General features: G+C 48.9%; 1 protein-coding gene and 2 long non-coding RNA genes across 4 annotated transcripts in view; all 3 read right to left on the bottom strand.

Moving 5' to 3' along the window:
* Positions 1 to 18,928, bottom strand: part of LOC127606045 (uncharacterized) — a 129,579-nt gene that overhangs the window by 41,798 nt on the left and 68,853 nt on the right. The gene's annotated exons all lie outside the window — the stretch shown is intronic.
* LOC127606044 (uncharacterized) overlaps positions 1 to 18,928 on the bottom strand; it is a 67,748-nt gene that overhangs the window by 7,907 nt on the left and 40,913 nt on the right. The window contains exon 2 of the long non-coding RNA XR_007963720.1: positions 9,080 to 9,356. This is a non-coding gene — a long non-coding RNA (uncharacterized LOC127606044). The remainder of the gene's footprint in view (positions 1 to 9,079; positions 9,357 to 18,928) is intronic.
* LOC127606038 (transcription factor Sox-2-like) lies at positions 3,794 to 6,674 on the bottom strand. Its single transcript, XM_052074033.1, has 2 exons — positions 4,838 to 6,674; positions 3,794 to 4,642 (listed from the first exon to the last, which is right to left on the bottom strand). The coding sequence occupies exons 1-2, from the start codon at positions 5,821 to 5,823 to the stop codon at positions 4,633 to 4,635; spliced, it is 996 nt and encodes a 331-aa protein (XP_051929993.1). The 5' UTR covers positions 5,824 to 6,674; the 3' UTR covers positions 3,794 to 4,632.

Genomic DNA, 18,928 nt, shown 5'->3' with positions numbered 1-18,928 from the left:
GGGGGGGGGCAATTAGAGTGCCCTTGTGTAACTGTAATATCTCCTGTTTGTTTTCTCACCCTACGCATGCGGAATAAATCTCATCGGTACAGAACGACTTGTGTTTTTGGACTTGGGGAAACATGGTTTGAAATGCCACGTTTGCCGATCATCGGCGACGATTAAATCGTATCAAATCGTTGGCGCGCGTAAAAATGAGATCAAAGGACGGGGCGGAGTTAGCGCAATCTTTGTTGTAATGTAGCATGAAATGACCTCATCTGGCGCTGAGCGGCCCGAGTTATTTTTATTGCCGCTTTTCAGAGCAGCGGAACCACAGACAGAGCAGGATTGCCCCGGCAGGCCGGCCTGCTCGACAACAGGCCCGATTGTTGTTGCCGGGCTCTTCTCGCAAATCCGACGCTGCTTTACCACCCCCCCCACGGCACCCCCCCTCGCCTCCCGTCGGCACCCTTCTACACTTTCTCCTGGCCTATGCTAATCTCATCAAGAGGCAAAACCAGAATATGTGAACAGAAGCGTGAAAACCGAGGCGCTAGTCATCATTAGGCCGTGTTATTTTTGTCCATCGGTGAAAAAAAAAATAATATACACTCAGAAGTGGCGAGAAATTTGAACGCAATATGTGAGAAATAGCTAGAACAGTAACAGGCTTTGTATTGTGAGTTAAAAAAAAAAAAGTTATAGCCAACCCTCATCTTTCAGGGAGGTGGCATCAGATAACCGACGTCAATTTGTCAAGTTTCCGCGTCAGCCTTCACAAGATAATGTGAGCGAAATGTAGCCGCCGACGGCGGGCCGCCGCGGAGTCGTTAGCGGCCGTGAAGCCTTTTTATCAAGCTGTAAGCGTCAACGTGCACAAATGTGATGATGCGAGCCGCTTGCCGGTGATGTGATGGAGTGGGTGGGTGTGGCCGGGGGGGAGGGGGGGGGGGGGCACGAGGCCTCCGGCCGCCTCTGACGCAGGCCGGCCGGGAACGCTCCGAGGCCGATGGCATGCTGGTGTGTCACTGTGTGGTCTTAGTCATTCGCTGGGTGTGTGTTTGCCAAAGAAGTGCAGGTGCGGGGGGAAGAGGAGCAGGCGGGGGGGCTCTCTTTTACACACACACATACACACACAGAGGACATGGTCAGGGGGGTCTCTGGTTTTTGCTTGAGCTATTCTTCAGGGGTAATGACGCCCAAGCAAAAACACGCAAAAGCCCCCCCTCGGTGAAGAAGGGCTGGAAATGCGTTGCAGGAAATTTCCCGATGAGTCGAAATGTGCAAATGACCTTTTATATTGCACAACCGTGAGGATGAGGAAGGGGAAAATGACGGTGTTACGAATAAGCATTGGGAGTGAAAAGACAAGAAAAAACAAGAACAAAAGAGTTGGAGGGGGGGGGGGTCAAAATTTCAAGGAAACTTTGATGAACAATTTTTAATTGGACACTTGAACACAACACTTGAAGCTTTGCTGTTGTAAAAACTGGCATTCCCGCATTTCACGAGAAAAGAATGAAGACTTGACAGAACTAATTGTCCCCCCCCCCCCCAATTTAAAGATATAATTTAAAAAAAAACAACTCAGCAAATTGTTTTGGAACAAACAACTCACTTGCTTTATTGTGCTCACCACAATTGTTGCCACCAACGTCAATCATTTATATTTTAAAATTGACTTCAATGAAACCGAGTTAGCACCCCCCCCCCAGTAAAAAAAACGGTTTTTTTACGGTGCAATTTGACCTAATTAAGAAAATCGCATCAGCATCAAAACGCATAAAAAGTGAATAATCCGCATGCTAATGACTGAACACTTGACACCTGACGTTTTTAACCGCTTTTAATTTCTGTGCTGATTAAAGCCCCCCCTGGAAAGCTCCCCAGACCCAAGCCTGGATAACCACGCGCCATGACAGCTTATCACGCGTAACATCTGTTGAGGTTTTTTTTTTCTTTTCATTCGGGGGGCGGCAGCAGAGGCGCGCGTTTAGCACCTGTTGCAGTTTAAATATCCCCGAGCGCCGGCACGACACGCCGCACGCGAGCACAGGAAGTGCAACAGATGAGCGGACGGAGGCTCGGGACCGGGTCGCTTGGACTGGGGAACACTTTCCCCCCCCCCTCCTAGTCTTTGACCAAACACACCAACGTGCGTATTTAATTTAAGAAGCTTCAAAACAAGACGAGCCAACGAGCTCGACCTGGTCCCAAAACACATATCATGGCGCATTCAAGGCCCCTCCGACTTTTCATATTAGCTTCAAAATACTTAGCCCGGGCGCCATTTTGTTTTAAACGTGCTTTAGAAATGTTTATTCAATTTTATTTTACACATATCAAAATAGTGTTTGTAAAAATTCACGTTGGGGCAGTTTTTGTTCCCCCAGGGCCCGGATTAAGGGCAATCAAAATCGAAAACTTTAAAAAAAAAAAGGCCTTTTTAGAGCATCGCGGCACCCAAACACACCACGTAGCGGACGAGCACCAATTTAATAAAAACGAGATCAATTTGTGACAGGCTTTGTCTTGGCCTCTTGTGATAAAAAAACACCCCTAAATGGTTTTGCGTGTTTGGGGCCTACAGAGCGAATCTCAAACGAAGCTTCATGAAACGAAACGTATAGAGCACGTTGCATAATGTCGCCAAGGCTTTTTTCCACCACATCAAAGGTGACCAGATAATTTATTCTGTCCTCAGGGCCACTAAGCAGGGACCCGATGTTGCTACAAAGAGTGGAGGGGGCGCGGGGCGGGGGGGGGACCAGAGACACTTTAATAGGCTTTCCAGTTCAGCCTTTTAGACACAAATTGTTTATCACCGATGTCCTCGCCTATTACAAACAATTCCGCGTCTCGGATCAATAAATAATGAAGCGACCAACGATCCGTTGACCTTCGATGGGCCCGGCTGGGAGGGAGAGACAAAAAGTGGACCGATCAAGGGGGCGGGGGGGCCCGCTCTTCAAATATTCATCCGCCGCTTAATGTGAGCCGCGCTCCCTCGGGGCCCGAACCCCGCAAAACACAACCGCCCTCATCTTAATCTACCTCGCCGCGCGAGCACGCGCACGCACGCGCGCACACACACACATACACGGCAGACCAGATTTAAAACCGTTCGTCACTCGAAGTGAGCTGTTAGCTCATTTGAAGGATTATTTTTAGTTTTTTAATTTAATTTTTTTATGGAGAGAAACGCCGGCTGGCTGTGAGGCGCATTTAGGAGCTTCTTAGGGACAAATATGAAAAAGGTCTCGAGCGTGAACGCCAAGCAGCGGCCTAAGGCCCGTTTGGTTAAAAGTTATAAAATACCCACGCGCACACACACACAACACGTTCAAAAGCAGAAAAAATGCGCTCTCTCAAAAAACGCACTCCCAGATAAGAGAGAAAAAAACAACGACGAGTGTAAAATCCAAACAATGAAAATACTTCAAGACGGCGCACTTTTATTACGTCATATCAAAAGAATTAATTTACGGCTCGATTTGCAAACTGACACGTCGAACAAACAAAATAGAAAAAGATACCTGAAGGTCTTGAACGATTTGCTGGATTAATCTTGCCAACATTTTTTTTGTTTTGAGGGTGGGGGGGGGGGGCGGCATCCACAGTCACTAGAAAACACAAACGCGGTTAACCAGCAATCAAGTCCAAAAGCCAGCGTTCTTTTTTTTTTTTTTTTTGAATTTTGAAACGACGAAGAAGCACCTGCAACCGTTTTCCATTTTGCGACGGACGACTCGCGCACACAAGAATCGAGACGCGTCCGATAAAAAGCAAAACTCCAAACATTTCGAGTATCCAAATTTCCAAAAATTTATTCTTTTCAAACTGCATATGGAAAAAAAAATATACTCAGTTGAAATCGTAGCTGTTATAAGGATGGTATTAGTTTCAGTATATACATGGAGTGGTTGGGCTTCTGCGTTACACAGGAACGCAATTCTTTTTTTTTTCTTTTTTCTTTTTTTTCCAAATTCAACTACAGGAATGAATTTGGAGATAGAAACATAAAATATCACAGTCAATATACATGAATTGTACAAATCAATTCGGGGAAATAAAAGAGCACAAGCATCAGAGCTCAAACGGATGAAAAGTGGGAGACGGGGGGAATATAAATTAACTCGGAGAGAGCTGAATGAGCCGGAGGGGGTTGGGGCGGGATGGGGGGGGGGGGTCCCCCTCATTTATTTCTGAACGAAATCAAAAACGAATTAGTCAATTTTGAGCCGTAGGAATTAAAACAGCGTTACCTGTTTTTTTGCTCATTCTGTCCCTTTTCTTTCCAAAAGTTTGTTTGGAGCAGAGCCGATGGCTCCGATTCTTCTGCCGTTATTCGAATATTTTTTTCTACGGAACTGGCTTGGAATTTTTTTTTCCTCAATTCTTTTTTTTTTTAGAACTATATAGATATATATATTTATATGTATGCTGTATATAAAGGGGGGGGGACGATGCAACCTCTTGCGGTTTAACAATTTCTTGTGATTGTAAGCTTTCTTTGATAAATACTGTACAAAAAGATGATTGCAATAATAAAACATTTGATTGCGACTCCCACTTTGTCGTCTTGCAAACTTGATCCAGCAGCAGGGCGTGAAGAGGGCATCTCGCTCCTGCATCCTTCCATCCTTCCCTCTAGAGCTTCCTTAAAACAAATCAAAAGGAAGAGGGGGGGGGGGGTAAAAAGAGGCGTTTTTGTCCGCGTTTCCTGCATGGTGACTTCTGTACAACTTTTCCCCACCCGATTTTTTTTTTCTCTGTACAAAAATAGTCCAACGTTATGTAGTCCGCAGTTTGTTTTGATCAAAGTTGTGTTTTTTTTTTTTGGGAGGCGTCTTACATGTGCGTTAGGGGCAGCGTGCCGTTGATCGTCGTCCCGGGCACGGCGCTCTGGTAGTGGGCGGACATGTGTAGTCTGGTCTGGGCAGTCTGCTCGCCGACCTCCGCCCCGGGCAGGTACATGCTGATCATGTCCCTCAGGTCGCCGCTTTGGCAGCCCGGGGCGGCGCGGTGGGAGGACGAGGTGACGATGGGCGGGCTGGAGCTGCTCGATTCGGACTTGACCACCGACGAGGGCCCCATGGAGCCCAGGGCCGTCATGGCCGGGGTGCTCTGCTGCGAGTAGGACATGGAGTAGGTGGGCGAGCCGTTCATGTAGCCCTGCGAGCCGCTCATGCCGTTGTACTGCAGCGCGCTCATGTCGTAGCGGTGCATGGGCTGCATCTGGGCCGCGTTGTGCGCGTTCAGGCCCGGGTGCTGGTAGCCCAGCTGCTCCTGCATCATGCCGTAGCCGCCGTTGGTCCAGCCGTTCATGTGCGCGGCGTACGAGTCCATGCGCTGGTTGACCACGCCGCCGCCCGCGCCGCCGCCGCCGCCGCCGACACCCAAGCCGCCGCCCAGCCCGACCCCCGCGCCCATGCCGTTGCCGCCCGGGGCCAGCAGCCCGCCGGGTAAAGTGTACTTGTCCTTCTTCATCAGGGTCTTGGTCTTCCTCCGGGGCCGGTACTTGTAGTCGGGGTGCTCCTTCATGTGCAGGGCCCGCAGGCGCTTAGCTTCGTCGATGAAAGGTCGCTTCTCGCTCTCCGACAGCAGTTTCCACTCGGCGCCCAGTCGCTTGCTGATCTCCGAGTTGTGCATTTTGGGGTTCTCCTGCGCCATCTTCCTCCTCTGGCCCCGCGACCACACCATGAAGGCGTTCATGGGTCTCTTGACCCGCTCGGGGCTGTTTTTCTGGTTGTTGCCGCCGGGCGCGTTGCCGTTGCCCGTGCCCCCCGTGTTGCTCTGGGGAGCCGGGGGCTTCAGTTCTGTCTCCATCATGTTATACATCGGGGGGGAACGGATGGTCGGGCGGCGCTCCCGAGCAGGTGAAATGAGAGAGAGACGCGCGCGCGCGGGGGACGAGGAGAGGTGGTGGTACCCGCTGCCGATGCCGATGCCGATTCCCACCCGCCCACCCCTCCGATTTAAAAAAAAAAAAAAAAAAGGCAAAAAAAGTTACCTGTCGATTCCCTCCGCAACTTTTTCCGCCGGACAAAAACAAGCTTCCACAGCCTCTCTCTCCCCCCCGAGAGCGCGCGCGTGTGTGTGTGTGTGTGGGTGGTGCGTGCGTGCGCGCGCGCGTACTGGCACCCACGGAGATCCTTTTCTCTCTCTCCCGAAAAGTCCCCGCGATGATGATGTTGTGTCCACAAAACTTCTCCGGCCGTCGCTTCTCCAACAAGGCATAAACAAACGGTACTTTTTCTCCCCTGTCCGCGCGAGCCTTGACAAGTCCAGATAGTTTGGGAACAAGTTAATAGACAACCATTCAAGTGACGCGGCTGTCAGCAAATAAATGGCCTGGACCTGACCAATGGCGGCCGACTTGCCGCTGCGACGCACCAATGGGAGCCTTCGATTAGCATAAAGAGGCGTGGCCTGCCAGGCACCTAGAAACACGCGCTTCCACTGGCGCGCGCATCGAGCCAGCCCGCTCGCATGAAGCCCGTGCCAAAGTACATTTTTTGGGGGGACTATTTCCATAGGAAGACGCTTGACGCGAAAATAAAACGAGGAAAGGACAAACGCGGAATTAGCGTCGCAAATTCAGAGCGTTCGAGAAAGGTTGAAGCTTTGTTTGGTGGCAGAGGACCGACAACGTTTCCTTTGTAAACTTCATTTTGTCGCTTTGTCGTTAAATGGTTTGAATTATCTTGAGAAACGACAACATTTTTTTTCAAGTACGGTAGAAATAAAAAGAGGGGAGGGGGGGAATAGTGGCGTCAAAAGGCCAAAATGCAATAACATCGCAGCATCAAAATCAACTTTGTTAACTCCGAGCATTGAATTGCAGTGGTGTGTGTGTGTGGGAGGGAGGGGGGTGGGGCTGGGTGTTTTTTTTTTAGGTTAAAAAAAAAAGAGAGTCAAAGGTAATCCAAGATGTCCCCCCCCCCCCCTTTTGTTTGGTGAAGTTGAATGCCAACACACAGAAGGCAGACGGGCTCATCTCAGCACAAATCAGCGCGTTTTTGTTGGCCGTGTTGTCGCTACATCTGTCCGGACAAAGAGGCAACCCCACTCCACTTCCACACTGTTGTCGGGGTGCAGGACGGGGAAGGGGGGGGGGGGGGGGGCACGCGGCATGGCGGGGTTTACAAGTGGCCGAGAAATAAAGGTGAAGAGAAAGTGCGCGAGAGAGGAAAGGCGAAATGCCGCCGATTTAGGGGCCGAGCGAGTGAAAAGCCACAGAAGACACCTGCTCCTCTTGTGATCCGCGTCAAACCGAACCCGAGTCCCGATTATCGCGACGTGAGGCCGGCAGCCTCACACACACACGCACACAACACTTCTACTGAAATGATTCCGTCATATGTTTCTTGTCCCCCCCCCCCCCTCTTCAACCCCCCCGTCACAGAAGTTTCTGTGCCGCCACAACTGACTGCCACTTGTTTTGCGTTTCAATCTGCCGGCTGGCTGTGCGTGCGCGTGCGCGCTGCTCTGCTGCGTGATACGAGTGCCGTCTAACGGCGAGAGGAGGAACTACAAGGAAAGACACACGAGGCCGCTTTTCTCCAAGTCGACGCAGGAGAAAAGGGGGCTGCTACGAGTTCCATCGTGTGTCGGGTGTGGTTGACAAAAAAAAAAAAAAATTGTCAACAAAATTAATAGTTAATTGCTGTTTTGGATGAAAACAATTGGCGCGCTGAAACCCTTTTTAAAAAAATCGCAGGGAAGATACCTGAACTAATTAAATTAAAAGCGAGCGTCAATATAGATGAAAATCCTAATTGAAAGGCAAGAGATCAAGGCTGCACGCGGTTCTTTTGCTTGCGGCCATTTTGATATTAGCTGCAGGAGGAGCTCTCATTATGGCGCCCCCCCCCCCCCCCCGCAACCCTTACATAAGATTCATCTGGCGCTTAATAGGCTGTGAGAGGCGACACATGCAGCTCGCTCCATTATAATGCAAGGTTGAAATGGGCCGCTCGGCCGCTATCTGCATCTGAGTGTGTGTGTGTGCCCCGCTACCTCTAATCTGCTTAGGATAATAAAAGAACAGCGGGGACCTGCGGGGGCCCGGCCAAGCCGGGAATGGCCCCGCATCCACAATCGGCGCGAATTAAAATCGGCCAAAAAAAAAAAAGAAAAGGGAAAAAAAACCCTCGCAGTGCATTGGTAAAAGCGCCCCACGCCCGCAGTAAATGTAACGAATATAGTCGTGATATCCAAATGTTTGTGGTTCAACAAATGTAGTCATAGCATCTGCGTCGGTCGTAAAAGATGTGGAAGAAAAAAAAATAAAAAACAACGCGCGTTCATGAAGCACAATCACAAGAAGAACAAAACGCCAGGCCTCAACTTCATCATCAGGAGAAGGTCATCCAAATCCGATTTTAACAACAACAAGTCTTTCCGGACTAGAAGGTACAATAGCACCATCATTTATACTTTATTTTTCACAATAAAATAGGATCAATTAATAAGGCGGTAAAAAAAAAATTGATGCCAAGAGGAAAATGTGCATGGAATAAAAAAATTAAAAAGTGGAGGTGTTTGCCACTAGGGGCCGTACCGGGGACTGGAGACGCACTAGAAACCCTCAAAACATCAGCACTACTTCAACATTATTTTGTACTCACCATCACGTTTTTTTTTTGTTTTCAATACTAAATTATTGACATCAATAATAATTACATCGCCTCGCCAACTGTCTTTTTTTAATGTTTTTTTTTTTGCTTTCCTTTGTCAGCCGCAAAACAAATGTTCAAGTCAAATATGACACCGTGAAAAACATTTCCCAGGCGCGATATATTCTTCACTCAGTGACGTCACACATTTGCAAATTCACATGCCGCGCATGAAAAGACATGATCCGATTATTTGCAAGTAAACGAAAATTGTTGGAATATTTAACAACAGCAGCAACAATAATAATAATAATAATAATAGCAATGGTAATAAAAATAGTGTGAAACTTTCTGATGCGTCATTCCGCCACACCGCAGCCCGACACACACCCACTCGTGTCACGCACACGCACGGATAACACCCGCAACTAAGCAACGCTCGCAGGCTACTCCCGTCCACGCCGCCTTCAACTTACCGGCTTCGTGCGCGGCGGCTGTCTTCCTCTCGTCGTGATTGGCAGAAATCTTCACCCCCCCCTTCCCTCCTTCGAGCGCCGTGGAATCTTCTCTCCAGCTGCAACATCAAGCTCCGAGCATCATTTCGCCCGAACCGGGTGGAGGGGTCGGGGGCGGCTCGCTCCGCACGCGCCGCCGATTAGTCCGCAGGGTTCGGGATCCGAGAGCACCGGCGCGCCGTTACGAGGCTCGCGGAGCGGAGAAGCTCCCTCCGTGCGTGCGTGCTCCGCGCTCGCCCTGCAACAAGGAAAGCCGTTGATGGCGACTCACAATGTGGAAAAGGGGCCGACGAAAAAAAAAAAAAAAGGAGAAGAATGCAAGCAAGAACAACAAAAGTCAGTTATAGCAAAGTGTGCGCCTCTCCTCTCCTATCTTCCACCCCCCACCCGTAGCTTGAGCCCACATAATGAGCACGAAAAAAAGCTTTATATTTTGTTCACTGGCTATTCACCGATAATTTGAAGCCATTGTTTCTGCCACAGATGGTTCTTTTTTTTTAAATACAATAACGCTGCTCTTTGTGAATGGCAAAGCCCACAATCAAAAAAAAAAAAAAAAAATCGAAAGCGTCCTCCTGAATACGCATTTTGTTCTCCTTGTATAGGCCCAACAAAAGCGCCAGTGAGGTAATGGCCTGCCTTATTCAAAGCTCCAGAATGGGGATTTGAGAAACATTCTTTTGCGCTCCTTTTCCCTTTTTTTTGCACAAAGTACAAGGCAACGGCAAAGAGAAAGTGACACTGCAAGAAGAGGAGGGGGTACGGGGGGGGTGATATTGGGGGAAAATTCTGTCCAGTTCAACTCTACTATTATTATCATTATTATCATCGTTATGATTATTGTTAATGAACGCAGGGGTCAAAGGTGAGAGAGAGGTTGCGTATCACACATTTCTACCACGCCGCTTCAACCCCTGAATACATTCTCCCCCGGAGATCCGCTATGCGTTTGACAACCGTTTTCAATCCACAGTTCACTTCAAACTTTTCCTTATGAAGCCCACCTAATTAAAACCCGCGTCCGATTTTGCGCTAGCTGCCAAACGCCCTGCGCGTTGGCGCAAGACGCTCCAAACGGAGGCGATCGAGAGCGGACTGGGTATGGGCACGGTTCGTGTCGTTTGCAATTAACTGGGTGGCTAATCAATAAAGTGTTCAACGCCAAACACAATGGACACGCGGGATGATCCCAGGCCGAATGTATTGCATGTCGTCAATCGTTACGGCGGGAGCGCTCGCTGTCTATCAAAGCGCCATTCGAGCGTGCGCATGTGTGTGTGTGTGTGTGTGTGTTTGCGAGGTGTCTGGATCACCACGCTTGGCCACGTCATCCCATAAATTGTGGTTAATCACACACAATCATGTCATTAACTCATTCGCTACCAGCCAATTCTGGACCAAGTCTGAAAAGACGTCTAAAAACGTCTTTGGGAGTGAATGAGTTAAGCAAATATGGCGAAGAAATCCTCAATGCAGCTATTGAGTCTCAATTCGGCATCACAAGAACTGACGGCAGCAAACAGCGACGGGAAGTTTGTCGAGAGAATTGATTGGTTTTTGGGGTGGCCAACAGCCCCTCTTATCTCACCGGCTAGAACCGGCCCTGCACTGAACAGCAGCGGAACCCCATCGCCACGTTCAGAATATAAAAACGTCGTCATTCACTTGAGGATCGTTAATGTGTCACGTCTTCATAAATTATCATTGACCGGTGTTCTCGCTAAAGGATGGACGGCAGAGCAAAGTCATGACGAGTCCACCGGTTCAACGCGCATTCCCTTGCTCTGCGAATGACAAAGACATTCGCAGAGCAAGATGAACGAGCAGAAAACGAAAGGTGACGTCAAAGTGTCAAGAAAATTCAACGGCCGAAAAGCCGGCGGGGCCCGCTGCAGCCGGACTGAGTCGTCGCCGCGGCTCCTGGAAAGTCGACCGCGGCAATGACCCGGACTCTCTCTTGAGGCTCAAGGGCATCCGGCGATCGAGGGGGCAAAGAGGAGAGAGAAGCGGCACGGATACGAGTGCTGCTGGAGATTTTAAGCCTCGGAGACAAACACGGTGGATGACACCGAGAGCCGGCGGAGAGGATCAGTGCTCTCGCCCTCAATAGGCTTAGCGGACTTGGACTTGCTATCTGGGCAATCTGTGCTAGATACTTCCAAATCACAGACGTGCCACTCATATTGGGGGGGAACTTTAATTAGAAATCCATCGCGCAGAGGCTCCGCAATGTGATAACCGGGCTGCTTAGCAGAGCGACAAAAAGTAGTGCAATGACACCGTGGGAGCTTTGAGAACCATCCCAACGATCAGCCGATGTTGGGAGACTTCATCAAACCTGAATCGCCGCAAGTCCACCGCAGACACAAACGCACGAGCTGGCGTCCGCTTGCTTTGTACCGGCGGCGCGTTTCACGGAGTGGCATGGGGAATGTACTTTCTACGACGTGACGTGAAAACAATGCGGGACAATATCATTGCGGTCGGTCTCTTTTGTGGCGGATCTCAAGAGACTCGGCAGTGCCTAATAAAAGGGTCTCGTGTATATATAGCCCAAGTATTTTTTTACGATCTTGAAGTTACCAAGAAAAGTCCTATTGCCATAAATGTAGCATGGAGTGTGAGATCGACAGGCGGATTTGGTGCGCCGTCTACTACGATGCGGACTCCGTATCAGTCCGTCGTGGTGAAGAAGTAGTGGGGTGTGTCCGGGCTCTCCCTTAAGAGTTTAGGGTGAGAAGCTCAAGAGTCGAGTCGCTACTTCTCCATGACGAGAGGAGCCAGGAGAAGTGGCTTGGGTATCTGATTAGGATGCCTCCCTGATGAGGTGTTGCGGGCATGTCCCCCGGGGACGACCCATGACGAGCTGGAGAGACCAAATCTCAAGGCTGGCCTAGGAAGGCCTTCCAGAGCCAGATGAAGTGGCTGGGGAGATGGAAGTTTGCGCTTCCCCGCTAAAGCCACCGCCTCCGCAACCCGATCCTGGATAAGCAGTAGAAAACGGTATGCTATGGTATGGAGCGCACCATCAAAAAAAACAATCTCTCAGTATGGATCGCCATCATGAGAGAAGTGACATCACATGGCGACATCGGGCTGTTTTTAAAGAGGCGGCTCGGCCATTGGATTCACTCAACGTGTAATCCAGGATTTCATATACCAAAGTGACTCTGGAGCAAAGCCGGTTCAATTTGATTGACGGCTAATAGTGCTAATCCAAACAGATTGCCGCTTCCGTTCATTGCGAGTAGATTGAGGGGCATCAAGAAAGCTTGATTACTGCTTAATAAGGCCAAATATTAGATGGAGGGCGGGGGGGGGGGAAATATCATCACAACTCTGATGAACAGGATGAGGATGTGACAGCCTTATTTTCAAATCTGAAATGATTGATGGTGTCACATTAGCATCTTACTTTGTGTGACGGCGGCTCCGCCAAGCCCGCTGCGGCAGCCGCGCAAACTTTGCCCACGCCAACTCAATTTGGCGAGCCTGATGGCTAGCAAGCGATAACCTCACAAAATGATCGCTTGACGTGTTCGCCGTGACACCTTTAAAAAGGTTTGCCATGAAAACGGCCCGGCGAAAAGCCTGCGCGACGCAGACCGAGCTAGCATCATTTGTTATTAGCATTCGCCATCATTTTGTCTTCTGAATGGGGGCATGGCTGGAATTAAAAAAATTAACGGCGTCGGCGCTTCGTAGCGCACCGCCATGCTCATGGCTCAGCGCACAAATTCCTTCCTGGGACACACGTGTGCCTCCCAGAAGCTTCTCCCGCACTCCACAGCGCAGCTCCTGACCACTCTGGGTTTTGTTTACGGGCCAATTTGAATGTGAATGAATCTCTCTCTCTCTCTCGGTGTTTCTAGAAAGCGGCAGCTTTAATCCACGCGGGCTGCTGTGAGGGCCGCCCGGCCCCCTTTGTTTGGGATTACCGCGGTTTAGCGGCGGCTAACAATGAGGAGATGAGCGGCTCACCTCATCGCCGCTAATGAAGTGTGGCGAGTTATTTCGCCGTTAGCTAGCCGCCACCCGAGCTAAAAAGATCGCTTCCGGCGGACGGCCGCGCGCGCGCAGATGTTTGACAACAAACGCGAACAAGCCGGATGGATCACGTTTCCGAAAAATCTCAGAGGAATTTCACGGCCGTGTTTATTGCTGAATTGATTTTTAAATCACCAGAATAATTAGCAACAACAACGACAACGCTAAAAAGAAAACGGCAGCCACAATTTCATTCGGTTTTGTGAACAAAGCCTACAGTAGATGCAAAGATGGAGCGTCTGCACCGGTTTACAAGCACACGAGGGCAAACGTATAAGCCGCACGGTCATTTGGGTACACAAGGCAAAGTGGCAACCGGGTGAACCAGAACGATTTTTTCGGCTTGGCAAAAGCACACTCGGAGAGCAGCCGTCCGCACTGAGAATATGGCTGGCTTGGCTTCTGAGAAAGAGCCTGGCATTTTTGAGAAAGGATGGAGGTTTTTTTTTTTTTTGGAGTAATGCTACCAACACATCACAACCGATAACGAACAAGCTAGCTAGCTAGGTTAGCAGAGCGCTGCATAGAAATGATGTCGGATGAAACACGCTCAACATTTTCCATTCCAACTTGAGAGTTAGCTTCTCTCCTCAGATGCCAGATCGAGTCTCGCCAGGCGTGGATGATGAAGGGGGGGGGGAGTGGGGGGTGGGATAGCCACAAAAACTCACTCGGATGCGGCGGCACTAAACGAGTCCCTTGGAAAGAAACGTTTGCCGCACGTATTTTATTGTGCACTTGACTCTGATGATTATGACAAGAAAAACGAAATGCTTCGACTTGATTGTTGGTTAATCATCTAAAAATGTTGAAAGTTTTTATTTGAAGCCACCGCAGGACTTAAAAAAAAAAAACGAGCTGTCCATACTCAATGCCAGGACTTCAAGTACAAATAAGAGTGTCTTGGAACAACCACAATGAATGCGTTTGACAATTTTGTTTCAAGGAAAAAAAAAATACTTTTAGGGCTCAATTTTAAGAAACCATCGCGTATTTTCCGCACGATAAGGCGCACCTAAAAGCATTCCATTTTTTTCAAAAGCCGTTTTATAGTCCGATGCGCCCTATGGATGGATCAATATTCAGCAAGTTGTGAATGCGCGATACAAATAAAGCCGTTTTGTATTACATTCCCTTTAGCTAGCCCCATCTTTAGCTAGCTCCATCTAGTGGACGCCTAGCGCAACCGCAGCCACAGTGGCGCCGACCGTGAAAGAAGCTCGAGTGACCGACAAAGACGGAACATTGATAAAAGAACTCCCAAAAAAGGAAGATCGAGATTTCGGATGACTAAATAAAAGAACGAAACGTGCACAACATTCATCTTGTGCCTCGGCAATCTAATACCAGAGAAATAACCTCGTGGAAATTCTTTTCCCTCTCTACGAGAGCTGATATATATATATATGCACACTATTATCTTTGTGGGGGGGGGCCCCATGTTTGCTCTCGCACTGGATTGAGTCGTCGGAATGCATCCGGTGACCGTGACGCCCATTTGTCCTTTGCATCCACGTAAACAAAAAGCGCAGCCTTGTTTTGTGCCGTCGGCTGAACTGCCTCGACGGCGAACTCGAAAACACGCTCGCTGGGCGGCCTTCGATAGCCGAGATATGCGGCCAAGAATTCCTTTTCAAGGACTCGGCTTGATTAAAATGACATAGGGAGGAGGCGGGGGGGGGGGGGGGGTATGAAATAAAAATCTGCCATGGATTTGAACGACATCATTCTTCAAATGAATATTCCCCCGTTTGAATGGCTTAAGGGCAAACGCAGCTCGAACAGCAAAAGCGGCCGTAACCCGAAGGGCAGTTGTTGTTTTTTTAAGGGTGATTAGTGACAGAAAAAAAAATTTTACATTTCAATGTTCTGTAAAGTGAAGCCAATTTTCCAATTTTGGGGTCATTTCCATTTGCCACGCGGGCCGAATGAAATAAGATGGCAGTCCCCAAGTTGGCCCGGGGGCCTCGAGTTTGACACCCGTGTCATAGGCGCACACAAAAACGCAAAGTAGCCAATGCAACGTCGTCGTCGTCGTCGGTGGCACTACGCAAAGTTCGCCGGACACAAATAGCAGGCAATCAAAGTGAAGACGCCGTAAAATCGGCGGCGGTGTTTATCTTCAGGCTGAGAAAGCTCACACCTCTCCGATAACGTGCGCGTTTCCGCGCTCGCTCAAACAGCGCCGTCAATGGCAGTCGCGAGTTCGCGGCCGCCCGAACGCGCGCAAGCGCCGCCTGCTTGCTATTTGAACAGCACTTGTTGAATTTCACAACCAGCTCATAAAAGGGATGCGGAAACGTGCCGGCGTCGGCGGGAAAAGAATTCAAGAGCGTTTGTGTGACGTTTGGAGATGACGTGAGGGAAGTCGAGGGCAAAGAGCAAACGCGGGTGGAAGTCGGATTGGGGCTTCAAATCATTTGGGATATTTTCAAGATAGTTTGGGATTTCGTATTTTTTTTTAATTTCTTTTTTTCCCCCAAAATGCTTCATTTGAGTTTTATTAGTTTTAGCATTAGTTTTAGTTTTTTTTTTTTAATATATGGAGTACAATTGTGAAAAAGGCGGCCCGGTAGTCCAGTGGTTAGCACGTCGGCTTCACAGTGCAGAGGTACCGGGTTCGATTCAGCTCCGGCCTCCCTGAGTGGAGTTTGCATGTTCTCCCCGGGCCTGCGTGGGTTTTCTCCGGGTGCTCCGGTTTCCTCCCACGTTCCAAAAAAAACATGCGTGGCAGGCTGATTGAACACTCTAAATTGTCCCTAGGTGTGAGTGTGAGTGCGAATGGTTGTTCGTTTCTGTGTGCCCTGCGATTGGCTGGCAACCGATTCAGGGTGTCCCCCGCCTACTGCCCGGAGACAGCTGGGATAGGCTCCAGCACCCCCCGCGACCCTAGTGAGGATCAAGCGGTATGGAAGATGAATGAATGAATGAATCATTTGGGATATTTTCAAGATAGTTTTTTTTAGATTTCCTTTTTTAATTCCCTTTTTTTCCCCCAAAATGCTTCATTTGAGTTTTATTGGTTTTAGCATTAGTTTTATTTTTTGGGTTTTTTTGCTTTTTTTGTTTTTGTTTTTTGTTTTTTTTTTAAATATATGCAGTACAATTGCAAAACTACAGTTTGACCGTTCTTCTTCTGTACGGGTGTGGAACAATACCCCCCAAAATACTGTTTTATATATATTATATTAAAAATCTCACGCATGACATCGATTGCCAGAGAGGAAAAGAAAGGAAACATTTCTCCATAGTTTTCTAAACGTAAAAAGGAGTTCAGTCCGTAAAAAAGCGTTTTCAGAAAACAAAAAGAAACCCAAAAAGTCATGGCAACAAGCCACCGATCTGGGAAAACATTGGAAATGTCTCCCCCCCCCCACCAGCTTTCGTCATGCATTCATGTCATTCGCCGGGCGGATGTCAAAACTTTTTTTTCTTTTTCTCCGGGTCAAAACAAATCAGAGTGCGTGCGCGTTTTGCAAAACGGAATCAAACGATTGCACACTGACGCGGTTGATCAGGCAGCCGCTGGGAGTCATTTCAAAGGCCTTCCCGATGACTCCCAAGCTCATCTTCCAAAAGGTGCCGCATGCCCCCCCCCCCCAGACAACCAGATGACTTCAATGATGTTCACATGAGCGCTCCAACACCAAATATTTCTTGGATCTTGAGCCCAAACAATGGCGGCATCTGCTGCCAGACCAATTCTGTAATGGAAAGCCCCCCCCCCCCCCCCAACCCACCCCACCTTTCTCTCCCTCTCTCTCTCACTCGTCGCGGACGTCAATGAAAAGCAGTGGGACGGGAGTTGCTAATGTGTGGGCAGGGACAAAGCAAGAGCCTCGCCGTATTGTATGAGCCCCCATGACACATATCCCAACATCTCTCTCTCATGCGCGCGCGCACCGCCTTGTCTTTATCGACAGCTCGTCAAAAATCAATCCAAAAGATCTTCAAGTTCAGAGCCTTATTTGGCTGCATCATCTTGGAAGCGGCTTCTCTGGAATAGAGCGGCCGTACTGTACAATGTTCCAGCCGAGCGTGTGTAATTTCGCATTGATTTCGGCGCCCCCCCTACACCCCCCACCCCACTTCTGCCTCCTTAGCCCTGAGTCACTGCACACGCAAAGAAAAAAAAAACTTCATCACATTGGCCCTTAATGCACATTCACAATAAGTCCATTTTCTCCTGCCCTCTGGTCATGTCACTCTTTTCTTTTTTTTTTTTGCTTTTCTTTTCTTTTCATCTTGAATCTTTTCCTTGATTTCTGCTCAGACTTTTTTTTTTCCTACGAATCTCTTCACAGGTCACTGTTTTCTCACGATAATGGACAACTTCTGCAAATATTGTGGACCTAACATTATTTCCCCCCCCCCCCCCCCTAATTTTTGGATTTGAAGCTAATCCCAAATTATTTTGAACCAAACGAAAGAAGTCAACACCGAGACGAATGTCTGACAGGATCTACTAACTCATCAACAAACCAACAAAAATTTTGAAATGGGAAAAGTCACTCTTCAAATCCACGCGAGTGCATTTCTTAAGCACTTTCGAGCAATCAAAGTGCTGTACGCGAAGAAAAAAAATAGTTCCTAAAACAAGAAATGAATCACCAAGACAGTAAAAAGTAAAAAAAAAAAAAAAAAAGCAGGGCGGCCCGGTAGTCCAGTGGTTAGCACGTGGGCTTCACAGTGCAGAGGTACCGGGTTCGATTCCAGCTCCGGCCTCCCTGTGTGGAGTTTGCATGTTCTCCCCGGGCCTGCGTGGGTTTTCTCCGGGTGCTCCGGTTTCCTCCCACATTCCAAAAACATGCGTGGCAGGCTGATTGGACGCTCTAAATTGTTCTCCCCGGGCCTGCGTGGGTTTTCTCCGGGTGCTCTGGTTTCCTCCCACATTCCAAAAACATGCGTGGCAGGCTGATTGAACGCTCTAAATTGTCCCTAGGTGTGAGTGTGAGCGTGAATGGTTGTTCGTTCCTGTGTGCCCTGCGATTGGCTGGCAACCGATTCAGGGTGTCCCCCGCCTACTGCCTGGAGACAGCTGGGATAGGCTCCGGCACCCCCCGCGACCCTAGTGAGGATCAAGCGGTTCGGAAGATGAATGAATGAATGAAAAAAAAAGCACTAACACAGTCACGCGAAAAATCAAGTCACATGCAGAGTGCAAAGAATCAAGTCGCGTCAAGAGTATTTGTGGAGCACTTTCAAACAGCCATCGCTGCACACGGAGCGATTGAACATACACAATAAACAGTAAGACAAATCGGTAATAAAGGCGGTAGAAAGCACCAAGCAGTAAAATCAAGAACAAATCTTAAGTCATGCCGTGTCGAACGCCAAAGAATACAAGTGAGTTTTGGAGGAGGGCTTTAAAGATGGGCAGCGAGGGGGCTTGCCGAACGTTCAGTGGGAGGTTTGAGGTTCACAAAAGAGTTTGAAGACAAGTTTTGAAAGATGGGCGGAGAGCATCAAAGCAAATCAGACCGGAAATGTTTCCAGAAAACCTCGGACGAGGAAAAAAGTCAAACAAACTTTGGTTTTCTGACATTGCGACCCCCACACAGGCCTTTGCGGCCTTCAATTTTTTTTCTTGGCTGCCTCAAATGCCCTCGCCGCCTCTTCCGGTCCCTCAAGTGCCCCCCCCCCTGTCCAAACACATCGACTTCAAAGTATCGGGACGGTTTTCTAGCTTCTGCACAGCTTCTGATGAGTCGAGAGGAGGGAGACATGGAAAACATGCCTGCTGCACAGGGGGGGTGGGGGGTC

This window comes from Hippocampus zosterae, chromosome 8, assembly GCF_025434085.1.
Source record: "Hippocampus zosterae strain Florida chromosome 8, ASM2543408v3, whole genome shotgun sequence".
Classification (NCBI taxonomy): Eukaryota; Metazoa; Chordata; class Actinopteri; order Syngnathiformes; family Syngnathidae; genus Hippocampus; species Hippocampus zosterae.
This window is presented reverse-complemented; position numbering and strand designations above follow the sequence as displayed.